The sequence below is a fragment of the Podarcis bocagei genome (assembly GCF_964188305.1).
Source record: "Podarcis bocagei genome assembly, chromosome: 12".
NCBI lineage: Eukaryota > Metazoa > Chordata > Lepidosauria > Squamata > Lacertidae > Podarcis > Podarcis bocagei.
In genome coordinates, this window is record NC_138137.1 from 56,222,539 (window position 1) to 56,249,949 (window position 27,411).

At 47.1% G+C, this 27,411-nt stretch overlaps 1 protein-coding gene across 1 annotated transcript in view; it reads left to right on the forward strand.

The window, feature by feature from the left end:
• Positions 1-19,811, forward strand: part of WNT9A (Wnt family member 9A) — a 61,654-nt gene extending 41,843 nt beyond the window's left edge. The window contains exons 2-4 of the mRNA XM_081163854.1: positions 4,664-4,923; positions 5,998-6,260; positions 12,358-19,811. Of these exons, the coding sequence (XP_081019980.1) occupies positions 4,664-4,923; positions 5,998-6,260; positions 12,358-12,831 (997 nt within the window). The 3' untranslated portion in view covers positions 12,832-19,811. The remainder of the gene's footprint in view (positions 1-4,663; positions 4,924-5,997; positions 6,261-12,357) is intronic.
• Positions 19,812-27,411: the final 7,600 nt, after the last annotated feature.

Genomic DNA, 27,411 nt, shown 5'->3' on the forward strand with positions numbered 1-27,411 from the left:
TCCACAGCAACCATGGAGAGTGTTTCCCTCTCTGTCTCTCTTTTGAAGGGGGAATAATCTTTGATTTTGAGATTTCAGATGGTGGCTCAGCTGTGTTGAAGAGTAATTGGGGCTGTTTGAACCCTTTCAAGCACCACAGGATAGCTGGCATAGAACTACTTGCAATAAATTAGGCCAAAGATCAAAGAGGCGCAGATTAACCTAACGCAGGAAAACCTTTCCTATGTGGAAAGGCTGCAATTCTTTGGGGGTTTGGAGAAATGACTACTAAAGGGGAGGTGGACATGATAAAGGTAAAGGGACCCCTGACCATTAGGTCCAGTCGCGGACGACTCTGGGGTTACGGCACTCATCTCGCTTTCTTGGCCGAGGGAGCCAGCGTACAGCTTCCGGGTCATGTGGCCAGCATGACTAAGCCGCTTCTGGTGAACCAGAGCAGCGCACAGAAACACCGTTTACCTTCCTACCGGAGTGGTACCTATTTATCTACTTGCACTTTGACGTGCTTTCGAACTGCTAGGTTGGCAGGAGCAGGGACTGAGCAACGGGAACTCACCCCGTCGCGGGGATTCGAACCGCCGACCTTCTGATTGACAAGTCCTAGGCTCTGTGGTGTAACCCACAGCACCACCCGCATCCCTACAGTGCCACCCGTGTCTTAAAATTCTGCATGAACAGGAGAAAGTGGATATTCTCTAGTGGTGCTACCCATTGAAGTGAAACGTTGGGAGATTCCGGACACTGCTTCATGCTGCACAGAGTTAAACTATGGAACTCCCTTCCACAGGGGGCTGTCACCGACTTTGGATGGCTTTCAAAGAGGATTAGACAGGAGGAGAAAGCTCTAGATGGCTACTAGCCACAACGGCTATGTTCTGTCTCTGTTGACAGAGACATTCCGCTTCTGAATACGAGTTGCTTGAAACCCTGGGAGGGGAGAAGACTCCTGTGCTTGGGCCATAGCTGTCAACGTTTCCCTTTTTTTAAAGGGAAATTCCCTTATTCATCAGTATGCGGATGCGGTTCATCAGTATTCATCAATATGCAGTATGCGGGTGTTCATCAGGATGCGGATGACACCCAGCTCTACCTCTCTTTCAAATCAGAACCAGTGAAGGCAGTGAAGGTCCTGTGTGAGTGTCTGGAGGCGGTTGGAGGATGGATGGCGGCTAACAGATTGAGGTTGAATCCTGACAAGACAGAAGTACTGTTTCTGGGGGACAGGAGGCGGGCAGGTGTGGAGGACTCCCTGGTCCTGAATGGGGTAACTGTGCCCCTGAAGGACCAGGTGCGCAGCCTGGGAGTCATTTTGGACTCACAGCTGTCCATGGAGGCGCAGGTTAATTCTGTGTTCAGGGCAGCTGTCTGCCAGCTCCATCTGGTACGTAGGCTGAGACCCTATCTGCCTGCGGACTGTCTCGCCAGAGTGGTGCATGCTCTGGTTATCTCCCGCTTGGATTACTGCAATGTGCTCTACGTGGGGCTAGCTTTGAAGGTGACCCGGAAACTACAACTAATCCAGAATGCGGCAGCTAGACTGGTGACTGGGAGCGGCTGCTGAGACCACATAACACCGGTCTTGAAAGACCTACATTGGCTCCCAGTACGTTTCCGAGCACAATTCAAAGTGTTGGTGCTGACCTTTAAAGCCCTAAACGGCCTTGGTCCAGTATATCTGAAGGAGCGTCTCCACCCCCATCGTTCTGCCTGGACACTGAGGTCCAGCACCGAGGGCCTTCTGGCGGTTCCCTCACTGCGAGAAGCCAAGTTACAGGGAACCAGGCAGAGGGCCTTCTCGGTAGTGGCGCCCGCCCTGTGGAACCCCCTCCCACCAGATGTCAAAGAGAACAACAACTACCAGGCTTTTAGAAGACATCTGAAGGCAGCCCTGTTTCGGGAAGCTTTTAATGTTTGATGTATTATAGTATTTTAATATTCTTTTGGAAGCCGCCCAGAGTGGCTGGGGAAGCCCAGCCAGATGGGCGGGGTATAAATAATAAATTATTATTATTATTATTATTACTTATTCTGAATAGGATTCCTCGCAAGAAAAGGGGAAAGCTGACAGCTATGGCTTGGGCCCAGCTTCCCAGGCTTCCACTGGGGTATCTGGTCTGCCACTGTGAAAACAGGATGCGGGGCTAGACAGGTCTTTGGCAGGATCCCCCCACCTCCTTTGTAAACGTCCTGGATCACAGCCTCTTTATGGAACCAAAGACCTCGCTTGAGGACCAGAATCCGGCGTGACTTCAGGATTCTTGCTCAGCAGCCTTAGTTCCCAGCAGTTTTAGCCAATCCCTAATTCTGGCACCAGAAGTGACTCTCTCCGTGTGTGTGTTTCCTCTTTTTAGCGCTGGGGAAAAGTACCCAAACTTCTTTACGGCAGCTTTTCCTGACTCTCCAGCTTCCACCCTCCCTGGCACCTGGTTAGAGGAGAGCCTGAGCCAGGACCTCGGGTGATTGGCCAGCAATCCTGGTCGCAGTGCCAACAGATGTTTCTGCTGCTTGTGTTCACCTCTTCCCCCCACCCCCCACAGCCGGTGCCAGCCTGGTCCCCATCCAGCATGTTGTCACCCGGCACTGGGAACACTGTCCTGGCTACACTTCGCTGCACGTTTTTGTGAGAGAACAGCCGGGCCATGTGTTGCGAAGCAGCTCTGGGAGAAGGAACAGGGAGGGACCCATGTTCTTGGTGGGTTGGTTTATTTGTTTTCGAAGGCTTCCTTCCCAAAAATTAGTCGGGCCCTTAAGCCGTGTCAGGATCTGGGTGGGCTTGCAGGTACAGGGATATTGGGGAGGGGAGCTAGCAGGCCGCTCTCCAAAACGGACTGCTCTGTGGGTGGAATAGAGGGTTGAAATATGGTTGCTTTTTGCGTATGTGAAATATATACGGAGTCGAGAGTGGATTTCATGCTCTTTATTCAGCTCATAGTGGTGAGGAGGAATGAAAGTTCCCCCAAAATATCTGCTTTATATGCATTATTTACACAATGGGCTGCACGTGATTGGCTAATTCTAGGATTCTCCTGTAGGCCAATCAGGTTGTGGATTAACTTCTATCTGGAGCTGGATTGGGTGGCTCCTGCGGACCAATCAGACTGCTGCATTTTGGTTCCTATTGTTCTAGGACCAATCAGACTGCTGCATTTTGGATCCTATTTTTCTAGGACCAATCAGACTGCTGCATTTTGGATCCTCTTCAACTCAGTACATAACAGTATGTGTGGCTCCTTTACACTTCCTGCTTTAGAGAGCTTAAAAACCAGTGTTTCCCAATCTTTGGGGTCCGCTGCCCCCTTGGTTCCATGAATTCATCCCTCTACCCTATAAAGAGCGTTGTTCAGAATAGCAGCTTGCACGACCTACTAAGGAAGATAAATAAAATGCAAAACAGTAACAAGGAATTGCTCATTTATTAAATCTAAGTACAGCTACTTAGTTTAATTGAGTTGACAAAATTGAACTTAATCGGTGGTACCAGCTTTTCAAAGTCTGATGGCTGTGTGCATTTTCAGTGCCCCCAGGTAATCCCACCACTCCCCCAGGGGGTAATACTGTTGCCTTTGGGGACCGCTGGCTTAAACCCTTGCATTTGACTGTGAGTTTGAGGCTTCGTCAGGCTTCTTCCACCACCCAACTTGCTTCACTCCAGATGTTTTGCGCCACATTTCCCATCAGCCCCAGCAAGGGCGATGTTATGGCCAACTACCTCTGGAGTGGGGGTGTGTGTCACTAGCTTGGGGAAGGCTGAAGCAGACCTTTCATACTGGGCAATTGGGACTTCACTGCAAGAAGAGATCAGGGCGTGCAAGCTTGAAATCCAGCTTTTCATTTTGAACTAGGTTGGTTTTGAAACGGGGTACGCCATGCAAAACCTTAGTTACGTTAAAGTTGCAACAAAACTCTTGTTGTGTGGAGTGCTACTATTCAATAGTCCAAGCACTCTGATCCATTCCCTAATCTCCCTTTGTATCAGGTTTTTCATCCCAGCAATTGCATTTCATGACTGCTAAGGTGGCACTGTGGGTTAAACCACAGAGCCTAGGACTTGCCGATCAGAAGGTCAGCGGTTCGAATCCCTGCAGCGGGGTGAGCTCCCGTTGCTTGGTCCCATCTCCTGCCCACCTAGCAGTTCAAAAGCACGTCAAAATGCAAGTAGATAAATAGGTACCACTCCGGCGGGAAGGTAAACGGTGTTTCCGTGCGCTGCTCTGGTTTGCCAGAAGTGGCTTAGTCATGCTGGCCACATGACCCGGAAGCTGTACGCCGGCTCCCTCGGCCAATAAAGCAAGATGAGTGCCGCAACCCCAGAGTCGGCCATGACTGGGCCTAATGGTCAGGGGTCCCTTTACCTTTTTAAAGGATGCCTAGCCCTCACTGGGTTTTTAAAAACCCATTTTTCCAAGGGTTTGGCTCATTTTTACTCAAACCTCCGGGTTTCCACAAGCCTGCTGCTGCCTTCCTCTTTATGCATGGATGGTGCTGTTAAGGCTGTTTAAGGAATGGCACACACACCTTGGACATTGGAAATAATGGGAGTGATATTACACACCCGTTGGCATTCACGGATATGGCATACATGATGGCAGGTCGTTGCTTGTGGCCGCGTTGTGTCTGAGCCTCAAGATTACTGACGTGGGTTGCCTTCTTCTCCTCTCCAAAGGTTGACTGGGAATGAACCCTTGACCATCCTCCCTCTGACTTCAGAAATGGAGGAAGCTGCCGTCAAGGCCCATTACAAAGTCTGTGACCGCCTGAAACTGGAGAAGAAGCAGCGGAGGATGTGCCGGCGAGATCCCGGTGTGGCCGAGACCCTGATGGAGGCCATCAGCATGAGCGCCCTTGAGTGCCAGTACCAGTTCCGCTTTGAGCGGTGGAACTGCACCCTTGAGGGGCGCTATCGGGCCAGCCTTCTGAAGAGAGGTGAGCAGTCGGAGGAGGGAGGCAGTGGAACGGGAGGGGGGGGGAGCTTCTGGACTGAGAACTAGATGTGGCCCTCCAGGTGTCTCTGTCTGGTTCTCGGGGCTCTCACAGCTTGGGGGTTGGTGGTGGGATGACAATGAGTGGTCAGAGGGAGAAGAGGGAACAGACTCGGAGGAGGAGGTATCAGAAGCTGCAGAGGCAACAGGGCTTAGTGAGCTGGGAGAGTCTGCGATAGAAGTCCAGAATCAGAGGCTGAAGCTGAAGCAGGAGAGAAGGTGGCCAAGAGGTAGAGATGAGTCCGACTGGTGAGGAATCATGGGTGTCTCCCTCTCCTGCTGCAACAAGCTCCCCTCTCCCCTGATCTCCCAGGGGATTAAAGGATTGAGGAGATGTCACCTGACTCACCATGTTGAGGAACATTGGGAGAAGCTACTCTAAGCAAAAGCTGGTTCCTGTTGCGTGCATGGAGAACACTCGTTTTTCGTGATTCTGGCTTTGTCTGCCATTTAGAGTGGGGCAGAAGCTAGACAGTGCATAAACATCTCACCTTCATTTATTAGAAAACCTATGTTAGTCAGCCTTTTCTAGCTTATGGAATTTCATTTTCAGCAAACACTGTCCTAATGCTTCCGTGCGCACTCTGTGGGCCACAAGGATTGTAATAATAATAATTTATTACTTATACCCCGCCCATGTGGCCGGGCCTCCCCAACCACTATGGGCGCGGCTCCCAACAGAATATTAAAAATGCGATCAAACATTAAAAACTTCCCTAAACAGGGCTTCCTTCAGATGTGTTCTAAAAGTCAGATAGTTGTTTATTTCCTTGACATCTGATGGGAGGGCGTTCCACAGAGCGGGTGCCACCACCGAGAAGGCCCTCTGCCTGGATCCCTGTAGCTTCACTTCTCACAGGGAGGGAACCGCCAGAAGGCCCTCAGAACTGGGGTGGAGATATACAGTGAGGATTTTAAAAGATGTAAACCCAAACCCAGGTGTGTGTGGGTGTGTGTAGCCCTGTAGGTTTTACTGGTGCCATCCTCCTCTGGGTAACCATGCCATTGCCCTTTGCAGGTTTCAAGGAGACAGCCTTCCTTTACGCCATCTCTTCGGCAGGACTTACGCATGCCATGGCCAAGGCCTGCAGCGCCGGGCGGATGGAGCGATGCACCTGCGACGAGGCCCCCGACCTAGAGAATCGGGAGGCCTGGCAGTGGGGTGGCTGCGGCGACAACCTCAAGTACAGCAACAAGTTTGTCAAGGAGTTCCTGGGGAAGAAGTCCAACAAGGACCTGCGAGCCAGGGTGGACTTCCACAACAACCTGGTTGGCATGAAGGTGAGGCTGTGTGAGTGATGGAGGCGATCATTGTTATTTCTTCTTCTTCTTGATTGATTGGATTTATATACCGCCCTATACCTGGAGGTCTCAGGGCAGAAAGATCAACAGGAAAAACTACAATATATATAACCAAAATAAAAACAACTACCCTCCCCCAAGAAAGAGCCACATTTTAAAAGGGCATAGTATGTCAATCAGATCAACCAAAGGCCTGGTTCTTGCCTGACACCTAAAGGTGTGTAATGAAGGCACCATGCAAACTTCCCTGGGGAGAGCATTCCACAGATGAGGAGCCACTGGAGAGAAGGCCCTGTTCTTGTGTTGCCACCCTCTGGACCTCTCGAGGAGGAGGCACATGAAGAAGGGCCTCAGAAGATGATCACAGGGTCTAGGTAGGTTCCTATGGAGAGAAGCAGTCCTTGGGTTATTGTGGTCCTGATACTGCCAACATGGATAGCATTAAAAGAGGATTAGACAAATTCATGGAGGAGAAGGCTATCAATGGATTTTAGACATGATGGTTTCCAAGGTCAGAAGCAGTAATGCTACTGAATTCCAGTTCCTAGGAATCGCAGGTGCTCAAGTCCTGCTTGCAGGTATCTTATTGGTCAGTGTGGTTCTCCCCACTCTCTAGACCAGCGGTTCTCAACCTGTGGGTCCTCAGATGTTGTTGGAGTACAACTCCCATCATCCCTGAGCTCTGGCCTTGCTAGCTAGGGGTGATGGGAGTTGTAGTTCAACAACATCTGGGGACCCACAGGTTGAGAAAGGCTGCTCTAGACAGAGTTGGCAGGTCAGGTTTTGCATCAAAGGCCAATTCTCCCCTTGCCTTTGAGGTGATGCTTTGGAGAGAACTTTGTAGCGTTCCCAAATGGGACTTCTTGCAGGAAAAGAACAAGTACTATGGAAATCTGTTGCAGTTTAAGTGGGGAGAATGAAAGGGATCGCACTCCAACAACTCAACAATCTGATCATTCACGGCCTTGTTGCCACTTAGGCTTTCCCAACAAGTGCAGTTGCACCCAAAACTTAAAGGCTGCTATAAGCTGGTTGAAGTCACTGAGATTCTGTTTCAGTGCAAACAAAGAGAGCCTCCATTGGGTTGGGGGGGAATAAAGGGGAGGGAAACTGATCACGGTAAGCTGACACTAATAAGATTTGGGTTTGAGCAGTGTGTTAATCAGACCTGAGAAGATTCACAGGAGTGTTGCTATGGGAATGGCTTTGGGGCGTGGGCATGGGTGTCTGTGTAGCTTTTCTGAGACAGAGAGCTGTCGGAAATGTTTTGTGCATGCACATTGAGCAGGGGAGATCTAGAATCTGCAGGTTCTTGCAGAACAGAAAAGCTGGCATTTCTGACAAGGATCTTGATTGGGTTTCTGTCCTATTTTCCCCCTTCCTAGCACAGCCTTTCTTGGCTTGGTGTCCTCCTCCAGATGTTCTGGACCACTGGCTGGGATGGATGGGAATTGTGGGCCAAAGCACCTTGAGGGGTCCAGATGGGGAAGACTGGCCTCAAAGCTCAGGACTTGTGTGGATGCGGAGCATGTCCTATATGAGAGTAGGCTAGGTGAGAAGAGTGACCAGCTCAAGGTCACTTGGTGGGCTTCGTGGCTTCATGTGGATTTGAACCCTGGTCTCTCAGGACCAGTTTTGATGCTATTACCCCTATACCATGCTGATTCCTCCCCACCTAGCTCCTTAACTGTGAAACTAGAACCCAGGTGACCCTATACCAGTAACCCCTGTCTCCCCACACTTCTGTGGGAGTATGGTAGGTGCAGTGGGGAGTGGTAGTGTGTACAGAACACTTTGAGGATTTTGGCTCTTTGTTGGTATTAAAAAGGCAAGTTTGTAGCTCTTAAGTTTACAGAGTGATGCTTCCAAGTAGGCTGGACATCTCTGGGTTAAATTACCAGATGGATGTATGAATAGACTTTCCTTGGGTATCCTGCATAGCTCCCAGCCTATGACTAGCCAGAGAGACAGATAACAAGCGCTCAATAGAGTTTATTCTAGGTTTCCCTGCAAGATTGACCCTGAATTTGAGCAGTGGTTATTTAAAGATGCTTGCTGTATGTGCAGATTAAATTCTAATCTAGGGGTGCAAGGAACAGTCAAAGGAGATATAAGACCTGTCCTATGCTTTGCTGCCATTCCAAACACACACACCCAGCACAATTCTCCATTCCAAATCTGTTTCCTTAGCCCTGCGGCTGCCATGCAATGGGCCCATGGTGGCTTGGTGAACCATGCCCTGTTGGCCTCTTGCTCTGCTTAGTTAGTGGCCAGGCCCCATCCCACTTCAAATGTTTATCTGTTAACAGAACTTACCCTGTTCAAAGAATCCTGGGCATTGTCTCTTGAGGGGACTGAGGAATTCTCTGGCTCTGTAACTTCACACACAACTACAGTGGTACCTTGGGTTACATACGCTTCAGGTTACAGACGCTTCAGGTTACAGACTCCGCTAACCCAGAAATATTACCTGGGTTAAGAACTTTGCTTCAGGATGAGAACAGAAATTGCACAGCGGTGGCGCAGCAGCAGCGGGAGGCCCCATTAGCTAAAGTGGTGCTTCAGGTTAAGAACAGTTTCAGGTTAAGAACGGACCTCCGGAACAAATTAAGTACATAACCATAGGTTCCACTGTATGACTCCCAGGTGATAATTAGGGAGTCTGTGTCAATTTCTCTAAGCTTAAATTTGGTTCTCCACATTACCATGCAATTTATTTTTTAAGTCCTGAAAATTCACCAGCCTTTGGGTGCAAATTTCTCCTAGAACCACCCGTTGTTGTACGTAACGTTGCCTAAAACGACTCTTTTGCAAAGCTGTTTCCTGGAATAGAATGCATTTTTTTGTAAGTTTTCACTTTTTACCTCCAACATATGCATTTCTATGGATGTTACTTGGCTGGAGAGCAGCATTGCAAAATTCGGAGAAGTGTGCATTGCCAAGCATGGCTGTGTTTTGTTTGGTTCTCGTATTGTTTCGGGGTGGTTTGCCGTTAAAGGTGAGCTGCATCAAAGGGTCTTCCCCATCCTTTATGACGGTTGAGAAATACGCTCTGGAAATAGGCCGGTCTGTTGGGCCCTCTGAAAGTGTCTTCTCCATTGCCCTGGCTTGGTGGTCTCTCAGCGGTCTGGAATGTTGTGTTTTCCATTACACACACACACTTGCTGCGCTTCTGATCGTAATGGCTCTCCTGAGGCTCAGTAGACGGGTTTCTCCCTCCCGACCCTTTGAGCTATTGGCAGGCGGGATTGCTTGCTGCTATGGGGACAAGGGGAACTTTTTTCCTGACCCTGCGCTGGAGAATTTGAGTGACGCAAGTCTTCCAATGCCACGCTTGCCGTCCAGCCCACCCCTTTGCCGCCGCTTTAAAAATTTGCTTCCCGGTGAGGATTTCATTTCTCCCTTTTTCACACCCACCTCAGCAGTGTCTCTTTGTCCCAGAAGAGTGCAAGAATCACCCTCTTTGACCCTCTTGCGCCCATTTCATGCCTCGCTCTAGCGCTTACGATATGACCTCAACGCCGGTGACAAGGCCAGCTTGTCTGGCACGGGGGGTTGAGGTAATTAGCCAGAAGGACTCGGCCAAGCTCCTTCTTTCTCTTTCTCGGTGAGGGGGGGAAAAAAACAAGCCTAAGAATTCTGCAGCTTATTTAAAAAAAAGAAAATGAAAGCATCTCCCCTGGCTCCTGCCAGATCCATCCCAGTTCATTCAACTATTCTTGGGAATGGGAATAGTGGAGAAAGAAGCAGGAGTGAGAAACCAAAGAACTCTCTATCTCCCACCCTCCAGGCCTCCCATGTTCCAAGGTTGCTAGATGATTTTCATGTATATTAAAAACGAGCGGCTATATAATTCCAGCAATGCCCCCCTCTCTTCTGCATATGGTACCTTCCCCCCTCCCCTGAAAAAAAAAGACCTCCCCTCGATTGCAATTCTCCCTTTTGTGTCCCATTAATGAAAAGTCAGAGTGTTAGCACACTTGATTTTGTTCCACCAGGCCAGAGTTAAGTGATGTTTTAATTAAATCTGCCTCTCCGCCCCGGCCTCTTGCCCATGTTTCTCAGCAAAGTATCATTAAGCATAACTTTCTGACTACCTCTCCGGAGCGTTGCTAAGTTCCGTAATCCCCCAAAGGGCTGACCCCTTCTTTCTTTCTTTCTCGTTCCCTTCCACTCCACCTCCCCCCCACCCCCGGTGAGGTATGTCTGTTCAAGCGTGTCTTACAAATCTGAGGGGCACCATGAAAGGGGAGGCTGTTACCCTGGGCAGGATAATATCCATGTTTGCCCTTCCCAGTCTTGCTGGCTTCATCAGAAGAGGAGGAGGAGAGCCTTCTGGTATCAGGCCAAGGGCCCATCTAGTCTAGCTTCCAGATGCCCCTTATGGGAAACCCACAAACAGGATTCGAACAGAAGAGTCCTCTGCCCTCCTGCGGTTTCCATCAGCTGGTACTCAAAAGCGTTGCTGCCTCTGACCGTGGACGCAGAGCCACTGACAGCCCTCTCCTCTATGAATTAGTTGAATTGTCTTTGAATTTCATCCAAAGTGTGGGTGCTCCCACAAAAATACTGATTTCTTACAAAAGAGGAGCAAGTATTCTAAGAGAATGGAAATCAAATCAATTATACCAGTTAAATGAATAGTCAAGACATTGGGGGCGGGATAACTTTTCAAGCCCTGCTTTTGAGCTTCCCCAGAGACATCTGGTTGGTGACCAGTGCTGGATTTACGTATACAGTGGTGCCTCGCAAGACGAAATTAATTCGTTCCGCGAGTTTTGCCGTCTTGCGATTTTTTCCGTCTTGCGAAGCACAGTGTCGGGAAAGTTTTGGAAAAGCTTCAAAAATCACCAAAGTCTTTAAAAACCTCAAAAAAGGCTACCACACCGCGTTCTATGAGTTGCTCCTCGAAGCCAAGTCGCAACTGTATTAATGGTGTTAAGAAAAAGGAAACAAACTTGCAAGACGGGAAAATCGTCTTGCGAAGCAGCTCAAAAAACAAAAAACCCTTTCGTCTAGCGAGTTTTTTGTCTTGCAAGGCATTCGTCTTGCGAGGTACCACTGTAAGCTAAACAAGCTTAGGGCCCCACTCTCTTGAGACCCCCCCCCAAAAAAAAATTTAAAGGAGTAGAAACTGGATGTACATTTCCAAAATACAAGATAAAAAACAGATAAAATAAAAACCTACATGCAGCAACAGTGTTTTGTGTTGTGTAGGCTCCTATGATGTAAGTCATGTGCCCCGCCTGCTAGCCTGCTCCCTAAAATATCACTGGTTTGCTCATTTCTGTATATAGGGCACCTACATTCTGCATGTGCCAATGGCTTTAGGGAGTGCCTGGCGTGCTCTGGTCCATGGGGTCACGAAGAGTCGGACACGACTAAACAACAACAACAACCTATTAGGTCCATAAATTACCATATAGCATATATTCAACACAAAAAACTGCGACAATTTGTTGTTGACAGGGACAGCTGGACATATAAAGGGCCCCATTACCTTCAGTAGCTTAGGGCATGGGTAGGCAAACTTAAGGCCCAGGGGCTGGATCCGGCCCAATTGCCTTCTAAATCCAGCCCGCGGATGGTCCGGGAATCATTGTGTTTTTACATTAGAATGTGTGCTTTTATTTAAAATGCACCCCTGGGTTATTTGTGGGGCACAGGAATTCGTTCATTTTCCCCCTCCAAAATCTAGTCTGGCCCCCCACAAGGTCTGAGGGACGGTGGACTTGGCCCCCTGCTGAAAATGTTTGCTGATCCCTGGCTTAGGGCCTCATCCAACCTAAATCCGGCCCTGTTGGTGACTGTGAGAATAGGATGCTAGACGTAATGGCTCATTGACGTGATCAAGCCTAGGCTATGCTCCTCTTCTCATGTGTAGAGTTCTGGGAACCTCTTGTCAATCTTAACAGAGAACACTTGTCTTCGTAGCTTTTAGAAGCGTTCTTTTTAAAAAGGAGAGAGGGCACAGTTCATTTGCCTAGAAGCCTTAACTCATTTGTTCCCCACAGCACCATTTTGCTGCCGGCTCGCTTGCCTTGCCCATCATTAACGCTCAGTTCCTTACCTGCAGGTCATCAAAGCTGGCGTCGAGACCACCTGCAAGTGCCACGGCGTCTCTGGATCCTGCACTGTCCGGACGTGCTGGCGGCAGCTCTCCCCCTTCCACGAGATTGGCAAGCAGCTGAAGCAGAGGTACGAGATGGCCCTCAAAGTGGGCAGCACGACCAACGAGGCCACGGGCGAGGGGGACATCTCCCCACCCAAGAAGTCCATCCCGGGCCACGGCGACCAAATCCCACGGACTACGGACCTCGTCTACATTGACGACTCGCCCAGCTTCTGCCTGGTGAGCCGCTATTCGCCCGGCACGTCGGGCAGGAAGTGTTACAAGGAGAAGAACTGTGAGAGCATCTGCTGCGGCCGGGGGCACAACACCCAGAGCCGCGTGGTGACCAGGCCCTGCCAGTGCCAGGTCCGCTGGTGCTGCTACGTGGAGTGCAAACAGTGTACGCAGAGGGAGGAGGTCTACACGTGCAAGGACTGATGTGGCGCACGAGAGGGGTCTTGCACACCAGCCGATTGCCTTTGCTGATGACGGGAGAGGGCCCACACAGGGAGGTGAAACAGGGTTTGAAAGGGTGTTTTTCACGGTTGACTTGAGAAGCGATGCCGAGATGGTGTAAGCACTTTGTAGGGTACAGGTGACCCCCCCCAACTCTTGCCTTCTTGTTTCCTCGACCTTCTGCCCCCTTCTCTGCAAACCCAGCTTCTGGAGACAAGTGCCTATTGCATGGAGTCCGTGTCAATTGTGTGCTGTTGCGAAAAATGCAACAAAATAATTTGTGGCGACTGAGATGGGATCCCTAGCGGTTTTCCCTCATCACTGACCTTCACGAAACTTTGGCTACATCAGGCATTCTCTTTTGGGTAGAGAACCTTCTGGCCTGTAATCTGGATTGTCCTATTTGTTCCATGGCTGCCTTGAGATTCATGGTGAGGAACGGGAAAAAAGCACCACCCCGTTTTATGAAGAATTCGATACCAAAAGCGTATCAAGGGAAGGGGTGGTGATGTCGGACTTCAGCACCTCTTTAAAGGAGGAGAGTCAAAGTTTAAAAAGTTACATACTGGGATCTCCTAAAATAGGATGTTTCAATGTGGCCTGCTTGATGGAAGGCGGTTGTGGTTCCTCAACGTGGAGGGTTTGGTTTGACCACCTCAACTTTGAAGCAGACATTGTGAGATTTCCTTCCAGATTTCAAGACGTCCCATTGCATTGCCCCACTTCAATCCGCCTCTCACTTCTTGTCACCTTCACGATCTACTTTTGTAAATGATGAAAACCACTAGAGGCCTTCTTAAACTTTCCCAGGGACACACCAGCACTCTATAACTCCTTATTGTTATTGTTTTTATTTTGTACCTCTTATTGCTCCAAAACTCACCCTGTGGATGCTGCCTTAAATTCCATTACGTATTGAAATCCTAACTTCTGGACATGCAAGTTGCCTTCCTGGTTTTATGGAGAAACCCTGTTGCCTTATAGGCTGCAATGCTGCTTTGACTTTTCCTCGTAAGCCGTTCTTGACCGGATCGCACAACCCAACTTACTCTACATCTCTTCGGATCTCATTCCAGTTACACTCAACAGCGATAGTGGTTTATACCGGCACAGATCTCTGTAAAGATCTTTGTAACATTTCCCTCCTTAAGCCGCTAGATTGAGGCATCATGTGTGTTAGAAATCAAGTACAACAGCAGTGCAAATACTGGGTTCTGAGTGACTGACTGGCGACCATCAAGAGGGGAAGGGAAGCCAGAGAAGAACCAACAGCAGTGACCAAAACCAAAGGGTGGTCTGGGCTACTTGCGATTCTTCCATTGCTTTTTTAGAATTGGAACGTTACAGATCTGATAACTTGGCTGCGACAATTTTCCTCCTTCAACAATACTACTTGGATCAGAAGCGGCTAGCTAACTTCTTGGCAAAGTGCCCATTGTAGGCAGTGATCAGCATTTCTGATTCTCCAGTAGTAGCATTTTTTTAAACTTTTTTTTTAAAAAACCTGTTGACCTGGTTTTCAGTGGGGAGCTGGATAAGAAAAAAAAAAACTTCTGCATGGTTTCCGTTTGTGTGCCTGGGGCTGTCCAATCTTCGAAGGGTGCCCTCTCTATCTTTTCCCCCCTTTACTGCCGCTTCTCTAAAATAATAATAAAAAATAGTAGCCACTTGCCTCGTATCTAAGCTATATTATTGAGCATCTACCGGGAGGGGATGGATTTGACTGGCTTTGTATACTGTCAGATTGGAAAACTGATTGAGGGTAGTCAAGAGGCAATGCCTGCTTTTGCTGGTCCAGGATTCTGCAAAATTGGAAGACGGTACTTCTTGTCCATCTTTTGGAAGGCCAGATGGGACCGGTGGCAACAGATGTTGAACCTCAAAGACACATATTCCCCTCCCTCTCTGCCCTGGTGGCTCTCCATGCAACAGACTCCTCAATCTGAACTCTGTCCTTGGGTGTCACACCAGATGGACCAGTCCTGAAGTTCTGTGCAAATTGGTTTAAGAAAAGGCTGAATAGAAACCTATTATTCAATGTGGATATATATAAATATATATATATATATGCGCCTAAATATAAATATGGAACATTTATTTATTAAGCCTTTCAGAAGTACCTTCTTATGGTTTCAATGTGGTATTATGTCCAGTCCTCTCTTGAGCATGCTTGAGCTCTCCTCCCCACCTTGTTTTGCACGCCCACATAACTTTATCCAAATCATTACTTCTTTGACAAAATTTAAGATGCATGCCACATTCTCCAGATTTTCTTCTTGTGTGTGGGATCTGGACCACTCAGCTCAGTCCTTGCTCACTGGAAGAACCTGATCGCAAATAGTCAGGGAGGAAAGTTTAGGCCAGTCCACATTTTTTTCAGCGAACTGACCTGAATTTACACCCCCTGGGTTTGATGTGCGACTTGGAACATAATTTTCCTTTGGATCTTGCCCGTCTCCAAATTGAAAAAAAAAAGTATTTCCAGATGCAAAAATGGGGTAGAACCAAACAGATATAGGGATTGATTCTTAAGAATTTGATATGAGGTAGAGCAGGCATAGGCAAACTCGGCCCTCCAGATGTTTTTGGGACTGCAACTCCCATCATCCCTAGCCAACAGGACCAGTGGTCAGGGATGGTGGGAATTGTAGTCCCAAAACATCTGGAGGGCTGAGATTGCCTATGCCTGGGCTATGGGTACTGACTCATCCATGCCTGATCTCGCTATGGTACCTTAACTATTACAGTTATGCTCCATTCTAAACTGGGGGCAGGGCCAGACTGAGCTATTTCGCTGCCCCAGGTGAAACCTGTTTGAGTGTGTTGAGTTGCGGAGGGCCACCATTTATGTTTTTCTCCCTAGGGAGTGTTTCCCAATTTGCAATTGGCAAGAACGAGTGTATAATCTGGGAAACTTTTTGCCAAAGACACTGACCCCAAAGATCTGTGTTGAAGAGGAAGTGAGGGGATTTCTTCCCCCCATTTCCGAGCCAACAACTTTGCCTGTTGCCCTGTGCAGCCCCCATGATTGGGGTAGCCTTGTGCCTTCCTGGGCCTGTCCCCCTTATCAGCTGTAGATGACCTTGCTTTCTGGATCTTTGCCCAGGTTGGCTGACGAAAGGCAGACATCCTTTCACACACACACACACACACACACACACACACACACACACACACACACCAGTTTCTTGCTTTTGCTGGGGTTCCTCTCTTGTGAAACCATCCTGATTGAGACCAGCGTGCAATGAATTGGCTTTAAGTTAAGTGGAAGAAGGGGTAGCCCCACCTTGAGGGCTATTGGCTAGGTGATAGTCTTAATGGCTGTAGCTCAGTGGCAGAGCAATTGCTTTGCCTGCACAAGATCCCAGGTTCCATCCTCAATATCTCCAGGTCAGGCTGGAAAAAGTTCCAGTCTGATACTTGGCAGACAATACTGAGCTAGTTTCACTCAATGGGTTGCCGCTGGTGATAAACCTGGCTGTAAGGAATCAAACCCTTGCAATGGATGCCACTGTGGTATTTTGCCATGGAGATCTGGCTAAATGTTGTGTTCACCGGAAAACAAAAAGTGTGAATGGGCTTTTTCTTTCTTTGACATCTTGCCCATATGGGAAGGATGGCGCTGTAGCTGACTGTAGGAACCCAGCTTTGCTGCAAATATTGATATGCCAGTTTGAACTGGAGTTGGGGGAACCCGCAAAATGCCCGCATTCTATTGCAAAAATGTTCTCAAAACGTGGGGGAAACCATCACGGGTCCTGTGCAATTTAAAAAGGAGCAAATCTCTGGGCTCACTTAGGACTTCCTGTAGAAATCTGCATAGGATCACAGCCCTAAATTATATTGCATCTCAAAGTTGGTCAGCTTCTAACTGGGTGGCAAATTTGAGTGTACCATTAAAGACAATCCTGTGAATTGTTACTCCTCAGTAAGCCCTATTGAGATACTTGCACAAGTAAGCGTGCATTGGATTGCAGCTTCAGATTAGTAATTTTACCCCCAGTAAAGGGGAAGGAGGGATTCTGCATTTTCTGCCTCCAACACCAAAATGTCTTAGGCCCCAAATCCTGGATGGATTTGGTGAAAATGTGTCAACCTTCTGAACTGAGAGCATTGCAGTAGTAAAAGGCCAACTTTTTAGGACTTCAGATAGGCAGAGTAGTGAAATTGCAGGTGTACATTCTGGGAATGTGGCCCCCATTTTTTTGTACATGCTTGCCTTGTTGAAACCTTGTCCCAGATCACACATCACAGTAAACCACAGTCAGCGATTTTGCATGAACACACCTATTCTTGCGTACAGAGGAAAAGGGTCATGACTCCTTGCCTAGTCTTATGTCTAAACCAGGGACTGTGGTGTATCTCAAACAAACCATAATTGGCTACAGATCATGGTTTGCTTGGGGAGCAAAATAAATCCTATTCCTTGGTTTGAATGAATGCAAGCCAACGACCATGGTTTGTTATTCCCCAACTCTTGCAGGGAGGTGCAAAATGAACATAATTGGCTTATGCACAGTAAACCATGGCTTACCCTGATGTGTGAACATGGTCTTATGTGCAGCTGTGCAAAGAAAGGAGAAGCAGAGCATCTCTTGCAGTCCTTTCCCACCCACATTTGCTCAGAAGTTGGTCCCGCTGAATTCTATAGGACTTCCTCCTGAGTAAGCGTGTGTAGGAGTGTGGCCTTTGAGCTGAGAGGCAAAGGAGTGAGTGAACTACTGAGTGGGAGAAACTCCTCTTTGTATAATAATTCACGCACTGAAGCCCGGGTGTTTCTGTAAGTATTTAAAAATGTATTTATGTTAATGCAAATATTATTGCTTTCATGTTATATAGATATATATATATTGTAAATAGTAAGGTTTATTCTCCTGTGGTTTTTTTAAATATATATATATATATATATAAATAGTATTGAGGCACATGCATTGAATTGTATAGGCAGGTGTAATACACATTATTATTATTATTATTATTATTATTATTATTATTATTATTATTCCCCTTTTGAGATTGGGCTAGCTTTTATGGGGCTTTCATCAACCCAAGGCCATATTACAAGTTGTCCTCCCCAGTAAGGTTGATGCTAGTGTGCAGTGCTTTCCTTGCCTTAAATCCTGGGAAACTAACGTGGTGTCTTACATACTATGTAGGATTCAGACTGCCCTCCAGCCCTGACCATTGGCCCATGCAGACTGAGCGCGGTGAGGGTTATGAGTCTCTACACAATATGAGGACAATATGTTGGCTCCCCCTGCTATCAATGTTGGTGGAGAGACAATTGACCAGGATCCAACACGCTACCCTTTGGAGAAGCTTCCAAAGGCTGGCTTGTGTCCAGTGAGACTTTTGATTTCGAGTTTAACCCCCGAGCTGAATCTCAAAACTGCTCTCGACTCTCCTTGGTTTCTGAAAAAACCTTTTTGTGTCATGGAGATGGGCGAGGGAGTTTCTGTTGTTTGTGGAACTGCAAGTCGAAAGCCCGCCGGGTTCTGCGTAACTAGCTAGCCGTGTTGGTTCTTTAGATGCTCCCTATGAAACAGAACGAGGGAGAGAGAGAGAGCCCTCAATCCAACCTTCACCCACCTCTCGGTGTTGTTAGACTGTAGCTCACATCAGCCACAGCTGGGCGTTGCAGTCCGACAACATCTGGAGGGTACCATGTGGGTGAAGAGAGGCCTTAAATTCCATTAAGTTTTAATGAAAGTGTCCTCTAGTAGCTGAGGGCCAGCAGATCCCTTGTATTCTACACCTTCCATTTTGCTTCTCTTTGTTGCTTAATCTCTTGCAGCTGTTTCATAAGTTAACGTGTTTAGCAAATGCTCCTAATATACACACAACGATATTTTGTAGTAATATATATGCAATATAGGTGCACACTGCAGAGGATGTTTCGCTCAGCCATGGTGCCTTGTAGCAAATGCCTTTGTGACCATCTGCCTTCTGCATATTTATGGCAGTTTTGTGGAAAGCCAGGAGAGTCAGTGTTAGGGTGTCTTTTTGCCAGACAAAATGAACAAACCCAGGAGGATGTGTTTTGTTGAACCTACTGAAGTTGCAAAGAACCTGTGGCCGTCCATGCAGTCACCAATTGACTTAAATGGGCATGTTGAGACTGTTGCTCCCCTATTGAATTGTACTGGGTCATGATCATGGTGTTCATGGAGATGGGTTTTTCATCATCTGCCAAATTCCCACTGGGTCCAAGAAATATCTGCTCTTAATGGGTTTTTTGTTCCATGACCTAGCAGTGGGCTTGTTCCTATTTGTAGCCCAAAAGTAGGTCTTTGACCCAAAGCTGAAAATGATGTGTTGTTTTAACACATTGGTTATGCCTTAAGGTAGACACTTTCCTGGTCTCCAAGAACACTTTTTGCTGCTTCAATCTAAGGCAACTGGTTCTATTGTGACAATCATAAGGGTTGGCTCCTTTGTAAAACATGGAGCGACAGTACACTTTGACTGTCAGTCTTTTCCAGGCAAAGTGTAAATCTGACTCCACATGAAACCTAATCAATGAAGGGGAGAGGATGGAGAAGAACCTGCCACAGCTATGCTAGCCCAGGGCCAGCTAGGGGCAACCTAGAGAAGGCTGGAACATAGGCAAGTCATAACATAGCAAGTCATAACCTTGGTCCATCTAGCTCAGCATGGTCTATCCTAACTCGTGAGCCCCTTCTAGGGTTTCAGATGAGGCGGACATTCTCAGCTCCTCTTGGAGATGCTAGGAATTGAACCTGGAATGTTCTGCACACAAAGCAGACTTGGTTGAGCATAGCACCAGTGGATTGTGCATGAGTTGGACTGCTGTGGTGGCCATCTCGCCTCTCATTGATTTCCTATACCTCTCTCTCAATCTTGATGGAAACCACATTGAGTCCTATCAGGGGAAAAGGCGGGCTATAAATAAATGTATAATAATAATAATAATAATAATAATAATAATAATAATAATAATAGGTTCTCCTTGCCCAATCAACCTTGTCTTACCGACATTCTTCTTCTAGTGGGGTGCACCCATTATTTATATAAATTACTATTCAATAATATAGTTACAAACTACTTTCCCTAAGCTGATGTAACTGAGACAGCTTTTGTGGTAGGTTTTCCAGTGTTACATTCAAACCCACAAAACACCACACCAGGTCCTGTCTTCTAAGACTGCCTGAGGCAGCCCTTGACTTGCGGACCTCTAGGTGGTATTGAGGCTCCGATTCCCACCAACCCTAGCAAGCTTTGCCCATTGTTAGGTACGATGGGAGCTGTAGTACAACAGCTAGAGGTCACCAACTTGGGGAAGGCTAGGCCGAAGGTGGAGGATTTGGTAGTGTGCATAGAAAGTTGTCAACGTCCTTTCAGGTGGTAAAGGCAGCCATGTGGTTGTCCTTGAGATGGACCCAGGATATGATAAGTTGATGTCAGGTGCCGTAATAAAAGGGTTAGACCTGTTAGGTCTAACAGGGTAAGACCTGTTAGGGTCTTACTTCCAAGACATGTGAGGAAAGGGGGAAGTACAATGCTTTCCTTTTGAAGCTAAAAGTACAGCCAAAATGGCACCCCCATGTCAACTGGTTTTCTCTCCCTGCCAGAAAAACCGTTAGGATCTCTTTCCCTTGCATGTCACAATTTGGAGTGGAGATTGTAGGGGTGGGGAGTCTTAAAATGATGTCGAAAAGGCTGTAGCTGTGTGGTAGAGTGTCTGCTTTGTATGCATAAGCTCCCAGGTTCTGGCATCTCAGGGTAGGTTTGGGAAAGATCTCTGCCTGAAATGCTCTAGAGCTGTTGCCAGTCCGTGTAGACACCACTGTACTAGATGGGCCAAAGGTTTGAGTCTGCGTAAGAGAGCTTCTTGTTTATCTAAGCCAATGCAAGAGGGGAGGTGGAGAACTCTGCAGGAGATGTGTTCAGCAGCACTTTTCTTAAATTTCAAGATTCACCGTTTCAGCCTCTATTTATTGGTTTGGAGAAAGACACGGAGAGGTGATCTCCCTGAATATGAAACAAACAAACAAAACCAGCCTTTGGGTATGAATGATTAAATTTTAAAATTGCCATCTGAATTGGATCAGCATCCTCCGTTTCTGTTTTTAGTAAAAAAAAAAGTATTGTTTAGCTCATTAATGGTCTCTGATTCCATTTTTCATCTAGGAAGCATGAACGGGGACTTGTTGTGCAAACTGAGTTCCTTTTGGGAAGGGTTGTGAGGAGCAAATTCTGACATATGACGGATTTGTAGTATGTATTATTATATTTTCCAGGGGGCGGGTTTGGGGTGGTTAATGTCTTATGGGAGCCTAAATTATTTTTCTCTACCTCATATGTACAGCTTTGTTTAGGTATAAATCTGATTCTTGAGTGACTGTGGAGAATGTATTTAAATTATTTAACATCTTTGTATAACAAATGAGAACAAATGAAACAATAAATGTATTTTAAATTATATCATGGAGCCTGTCTTGATATCTTGCTGAGGTGGAATGATGGCCCGGGGGGGGGGGAGGGAGTGTGGGTCCCATGGGTCTTCCAAGACTTCTAGAAGTCTCCAAAAAGAGAGTGCTTTCCACCGGTAGAGCAGCTGTCTATGTAGTATGATGTTGTGTCCAACTCTTAATCATTGAGGAGTTGTGAGGAACCTTTGGCCTTCCAGATGTTCCTGAACTACAACTCCCAACAGCCCCAGCAAGCATAGCCAATGGCAAAGGGTGATGGGAGTTGTAGTTCAGCAACAACTGAACTACAAGGTTCCTCTCACCGCCCAGTAATAGAAGGTTGGTGTACAGTACAATCCAGATAACATGGGTTAGAAGCTTTCTATAGCCAATTCAGCTAAACTATTTGTGGAGTGCAACCACACAGTCCATGATTATGCTATCGAATTTGGAATAAAGTTCATGAAGAGATAATAAAGATTTTTTAAAAATCGTTCAACAAGAAACCAGATGCGTAATTTCTGGGATTAATAACAATTGACATCCCCATAAATAAGGAAAGGATATTCTTATACGCATCTGCTGCCGCAAGAGTTCTTATAGCAAATAACGGGAAGGGAGACAAAATACCCACAATAATAGATTGGCAAATCAAACTTACTGAATTTGTTGAATTGCCCAAAATGACGACAGCTATCGGAGGTCAAACAAATCAAAATTTAATAAAAGAATGGAGTTGCGTGAATGAATATATGAAAAAACACTGCCCCGGTACAGAAATATTGATGTGTAAAGAAGGTTTGTAAGGGGAAAAGGTTACAAATGCAAGTAAAATCAGAATGTTTGTCAAATACAATATAACAATACAACTGTAAAGATAAGTTATAGAATTAAGGTCAAGCAACGATGGAAGGAAGTAAAATTTTAACTCACATTTCAAGTTATTTCGAAGCAATGGTGAGGGGGTGAGGTAGGGGGATGCTTTGTGTTACTAACATGTACACATGTTTAAACCTTTCTTTCTTTCTTTTATTTTGTAGAGATAAAAAGTTCATTTATTTATTTTTTAAAGTATTTGCTCCTATGGCAGGTAGTGATCACCACCAACTCTGGTGTCTTAGAAAGGCAGAATAGATGAATATATGGAGGAAAAGGCCATGTTTTGCCTCTGAATACAGCTCGGTCCCTGCTCCTGCCAACCTAGCAGTTCGAAAGCACTTCAAAGTGCAAGTAGGTAAATAGGTACCGCTCCAGCGGGAAGGTAAACGGCGTTTCCGTGCGCTGCTCTGGTTCAACAGAAGCGGCTTAGTCATGCTGGCCACATGACCCGGAAGCTGTACACCGGCTATTCGGCCAGTAAAGCGAGATGAGCGCCGCAACCCCAGAGTCAAACTCAAGTGGGGAGCACTGTTGCACTCATGCCCTGCTTGCAGGCTTCCCATAGGTATCTGGTTGGCTACTGTGATAACAGGATGCTGGACTAGATGGGCTATTGGCCTGATCCAACTGCCAGGTTCCACTTATGTTCTTAGAATCATAGAATTGTAGGGTTGGAAGGGTCCTAGAGGGTCCTCTCTAGTCTATCCCTCTGCAATGCAGGAATCCCTGACAGATGGTCCATGCAAGCTCTTTTTTAAAACCTCCGTAGGAGGAGATACAACCTTCTTAGGTAGACTCTTCCATAGTCAATCAGCTTCTACTGTCAGAATGTTCTTTCAGATGTTTAGTCCGAACCTCCATTCTTTGAATCAATTGGGTTGAGTCCTTCCCTGTGGAGCAGCAGAAAACAAGCTTGCTCCATCTTCCGTGTGACCCCCCCTTCGGATATCAGAAGATGCCTGTCATAGCACCTCTCGGTCTCCTCTTTTCCAGGCTAAACATATCCAACTCCTCCAATGGTTCCTCCTAAGGCTAGGTTTCCAGACCCTTCACCATCCTGGTCCTCCTCATCCTGTGTGTGTTCCAGTCTTTCAATATCCTCCTTAAACTGTGATGCCCAGAACTGGACTCAGTACATTTGTAGATTCTTTGTTCACTTCAAAGTTCCATTTAGCTGATGGAATTTATTCCCTTATCTATATCTCTTCAGGGTTGTTGACTTTGAATGGCTGGACATTGAACTCCAATGGAAAATGGGTTCCACATATAAGGCAGACACTACCTGCTCTCACAAATGCATAATGAGACTGAGTTGGGTCAAATATCCATTTATGCATTGAAAGTGAGGGCCATTTTGACCCTAAATCGAGACTTCGTTGCTGCAGTGTACTTACCCTAAGCCTTAATCCAGACCTCCTTCTGTCATTTGCTGTCTTGCCTTTATACAGGCTGATATTGCGATGCCTTTGTTTACTTTGGCTCTTTGACTAAGACGACAGGCGCACAACACCCATCTCTCCCTTAATGTGGCTTTTGCCATATGGGCCTCATACTGCCGAGATGTTAAAACACCCTATTTATTTCACAAACCACAAATGTGCTTGTTTAAAACAAAACAAAAGTCTTTCCAGTGCAGGCTGGGAACAGGATCACTCAACCCTTTAATGAATTTCAGTTCCTCATGGTGGTTGGTCTGTGTAGCTGGCTACCGCCTTAGAGCAGTGATGGGGAAACCTCTGGCTGACTCCAACTCCCATCAACCTTAACCAGCACGTCAGAGAAGATGGACACTGCAGTGGAGAAACATCTGGAGGACAGCAGCTCCCTGTGTCTTTCAGAAACTCACACCTTCTAAAATGCACCTTCACAAGTATGAAAGGGTCCCCACTTTGGACAGCGCCCCCTCCCCAAATCATAGAGGGTGATGAGAGTGATTGCGGCGAAGGCCGTAATCCAGTCATAGGCAAAATCCAGCCCTCCAGATGTTTGGGACTACAATTCCCATCATCCCTGACCACTGGTCCTGTTAACTAGGGAAGATGGGAATTGTAGTTCCAAACATCTGGAGGGCTGGAGTTTGCCTATGCCTGCCGTAATCTTTCCCGTATCTTTACTGAACGTAGCATTGGAATGGCTGGGGTTTTTCATTTAAAAAGCAGCTGGAAGTTTGTAAACATACGCAGTGCGTTCCCCCCCTTAAAAATATTAAGGGGTACTCTCATTTTCTTACTCATATTGAAACACTGCCCCTCAATGAGGCCAAATTTAGGTGCACCAAATGGTTAGGGGTATGCGTCCCCCCAGAAAAAAAAGCGCTACACACACGCAATATCATATGTTCATTTATAGTTCGTTTGTTGATGGAATCCATTGATATACCCTGAAATTGAGGTCAGGTGCAGTAGCAGAAACATTATTACAGTCATTCATTCATTTATATGAATTAGTCATTTTTTAAATAAAAAGATAGCTCAGTGTGTCTTATACTGTTGTTGTTTAGTCGTTTAGTCGTGTCCGATTCTTCGTGACCCCCTGGACCAGAGCACGCCAGGCACTCCTGTCTTCCACTGCCTCCCGCAGTTTGGTCAGACTCATGTTTGTAGCTCCGAGAACACTGTCCCACCATCTTGTCCTCTGTCATCCCCTTCTTCTTGTGCCCTCAATCTTTCCCAACATCAGGGTCTTTTCCAGGGAGTCTTCTCTTCTCATGAGGCGCCCAAAGTCTTGGAGCCTCAGCTTCACGATCTGTCCTTCCAGTGAGCACTCAGGGCTGATTTCCTTCAGAATGGATACGTTTGATCTTCTTGCAGTCCATGGGACTCTCAAGAGTCTCCTCCAGCACCATAATTCAAAAGCATCAATTCTTTAGTGATCAGCCTTCTTTATGCTCCAGCTCTCACTTCCATACATCACTACTGGGAAAACCATAGCTTTAACTATACGGACCTTTGCTGGTAAGGTGATGTCTCTGCTTTTTAAGATGCTGTCTAGGTTTGCCATTGCCTTTCTCCCAAGGAGCAGGCGTCTTTTAATTTCGTGGCTGCTGTCACCATCTGCAGTGATCATGGAGCCCAAGAAAGTAAAATCTCTCACTGCCTCCATTTCTTCCCCTTCTATTTGCCAGGAGGTGATGGGACCAGTGGCCATGATCTTCGTTTTTTTGATGTTGAGCTTCAGACCATATTTTGCACTCTCCTCTTTCGCCCTCATTAAAAGGATTCTTTAATTCCTCCTCACTTTCTGCCATCAAGGTTGTGTCATCTGCATATCTGAGGTTGTTGATATTTCTTCCGGCAATTCTTAATTCCGGCTTGGGATTCATCCAGCCCAGCCTTTCGCATGATGAATTCTGCATATAAGTACAAAAATTACAACTAATCTAAAACTGAAACAGAATAGAAGCTAGAGCATAAGATGAGGTTGCTAGATGAGGCCAGTGGGCCGTCTAGTCCAGTATCCTCTTCTCAGGTGCCTGTGGGAAACCAGCAAGCAGGATTTGAACACAAGAGCCCTCTACCCTCCAGCGGTTTCAGAAGCATTCAGAAGCTTTGCTGAATCTAATTGCAGCATTCTTATACATCAGAAGAGGTATAACACAACCCACCTGCTAAAAGGGACCACCATTTCTAAAATCCAAATCAACACTAGATTCCAGTATTGTCAGCTGAGGCCTGGGTGAACGCTTCTGGTGGAAGAAAAAGTTCTTTGCATGTAGAAATGTCCAGATGCAATTCTTACTAAATAAAATCAGTCTGAAACTCTGGAAAGCTGTAGTGGGTTTAGGGGTTGCTCGTGCGTAAGTTGCTGCCACTCCTGGCTAGGTTACCTGGTTGAACCCTTTCTGACTGAACAGCCTCTAGCATCGTGACTGTCTCAGTCGCTGGCAGAATCCGTCAGTGGGCGTTTCTTAAACCTTTTCCAGCATAAAAGTTGTTTGACGCCAAGTCTCCTCCTACTCTCCCTGCGTGGAAGTCTTCTGCGCAGGGAGGGTGTGGGCAGCGGAGGACCCGTACTCTCTCCGCTGGTCTCCGGCGAGGAATCTTGGAGCCTCCTCTCCGATTCCCTCATCTGCCCCCCTTCTCCACTGATAATCCCAAGGCTGCAGGTTCAATCCCTGGATGGTGTTACGCTGATTTCCTTCCCCTGCAAATGGGCTGCCCTTCTCCCTACTGGGACCCTCTCCGGCATCCCTCTGGAGCCTTCCCTCTACCTCTAGCTCCGATGGCAGTTCCCTGACAAAAGCCATTGACCCTTGTTATAGATCAGGGGTCTCTAAATCAGGCTTCCTCAAACTCGGCCCTACAGATATTTTTGGCCTACAACTCCCAGGATCCCTAGCTAGCAAGACCAGTGGTCAGGGATGATGGGAATTGTAGTCTCTAAACATCTGGAGGGCTGAGTTTGAGGAAGCCTGCTCTAAATTTACTGGCTGAGGGAGCCGTTTGTCTGTGGACAATTTTCCCAGGTCATGTGGCCAGCATGACTAAGCCGCTACTGGCAAAACCAGAGCAGCACACAGAAACACTGTTTACCTTCCCCTCTGGAGTGGTACCTATTTATCTACTTGCACTTTGATGTGCTTTCGAACTGCTAGGTTGGCAAAAGCTGGGACCGAACAACGGGAGCTCACCCCGTCGCAGGGATTTGAACCGCCAACCTTCTGATCAGCAAGCCCAAGAGGTTCTGTGGTCACAGAGCCACCCGCGTCCCTTGGCAGCTCTCACTGTAGCCAAAATTGAGCTACGGACCATTGGTCTGAAGTGACCTTTGCTCCCAGATGGGGATATTATGGAGGACAGCTGCTTGCCACATCTGGATCAAAAGCTCCCAACAGTTTGGTTGATTTGTCTCCTGACAGAGAAAGCCGCTACCCAAGATCCTTTTCGACTGGATATGCCAGGACTCAAACCTGGAAGCTTTGAGATGCGAGACAAATCCTCTACGATGGGCCCTTCTAATGGCATCAAAGGTTGTAAAGGTAAAGGGACCCCTGACCATTAGGTCCAGTCGTGGACGACTCTGGGGTTGCGGCGCTCATCTTGCTTTATTGGCCAAGGGAGCCGGCGTACAGCTTTCGGGTCATGTGGCCAGCATGACTAAGCCGCTTCTGGCGAACCAGAGCAGCGCACGGAAACGCCGTTTACCTTCCCGCCGGTGCGGTACCTATTTATCTACTTGCACTTTGACGTGCTTTTGAACTGCTAGGTTGGCAGGAGCAGGGACCGAGCAATGGGAGCTCACCCCGTCGCAG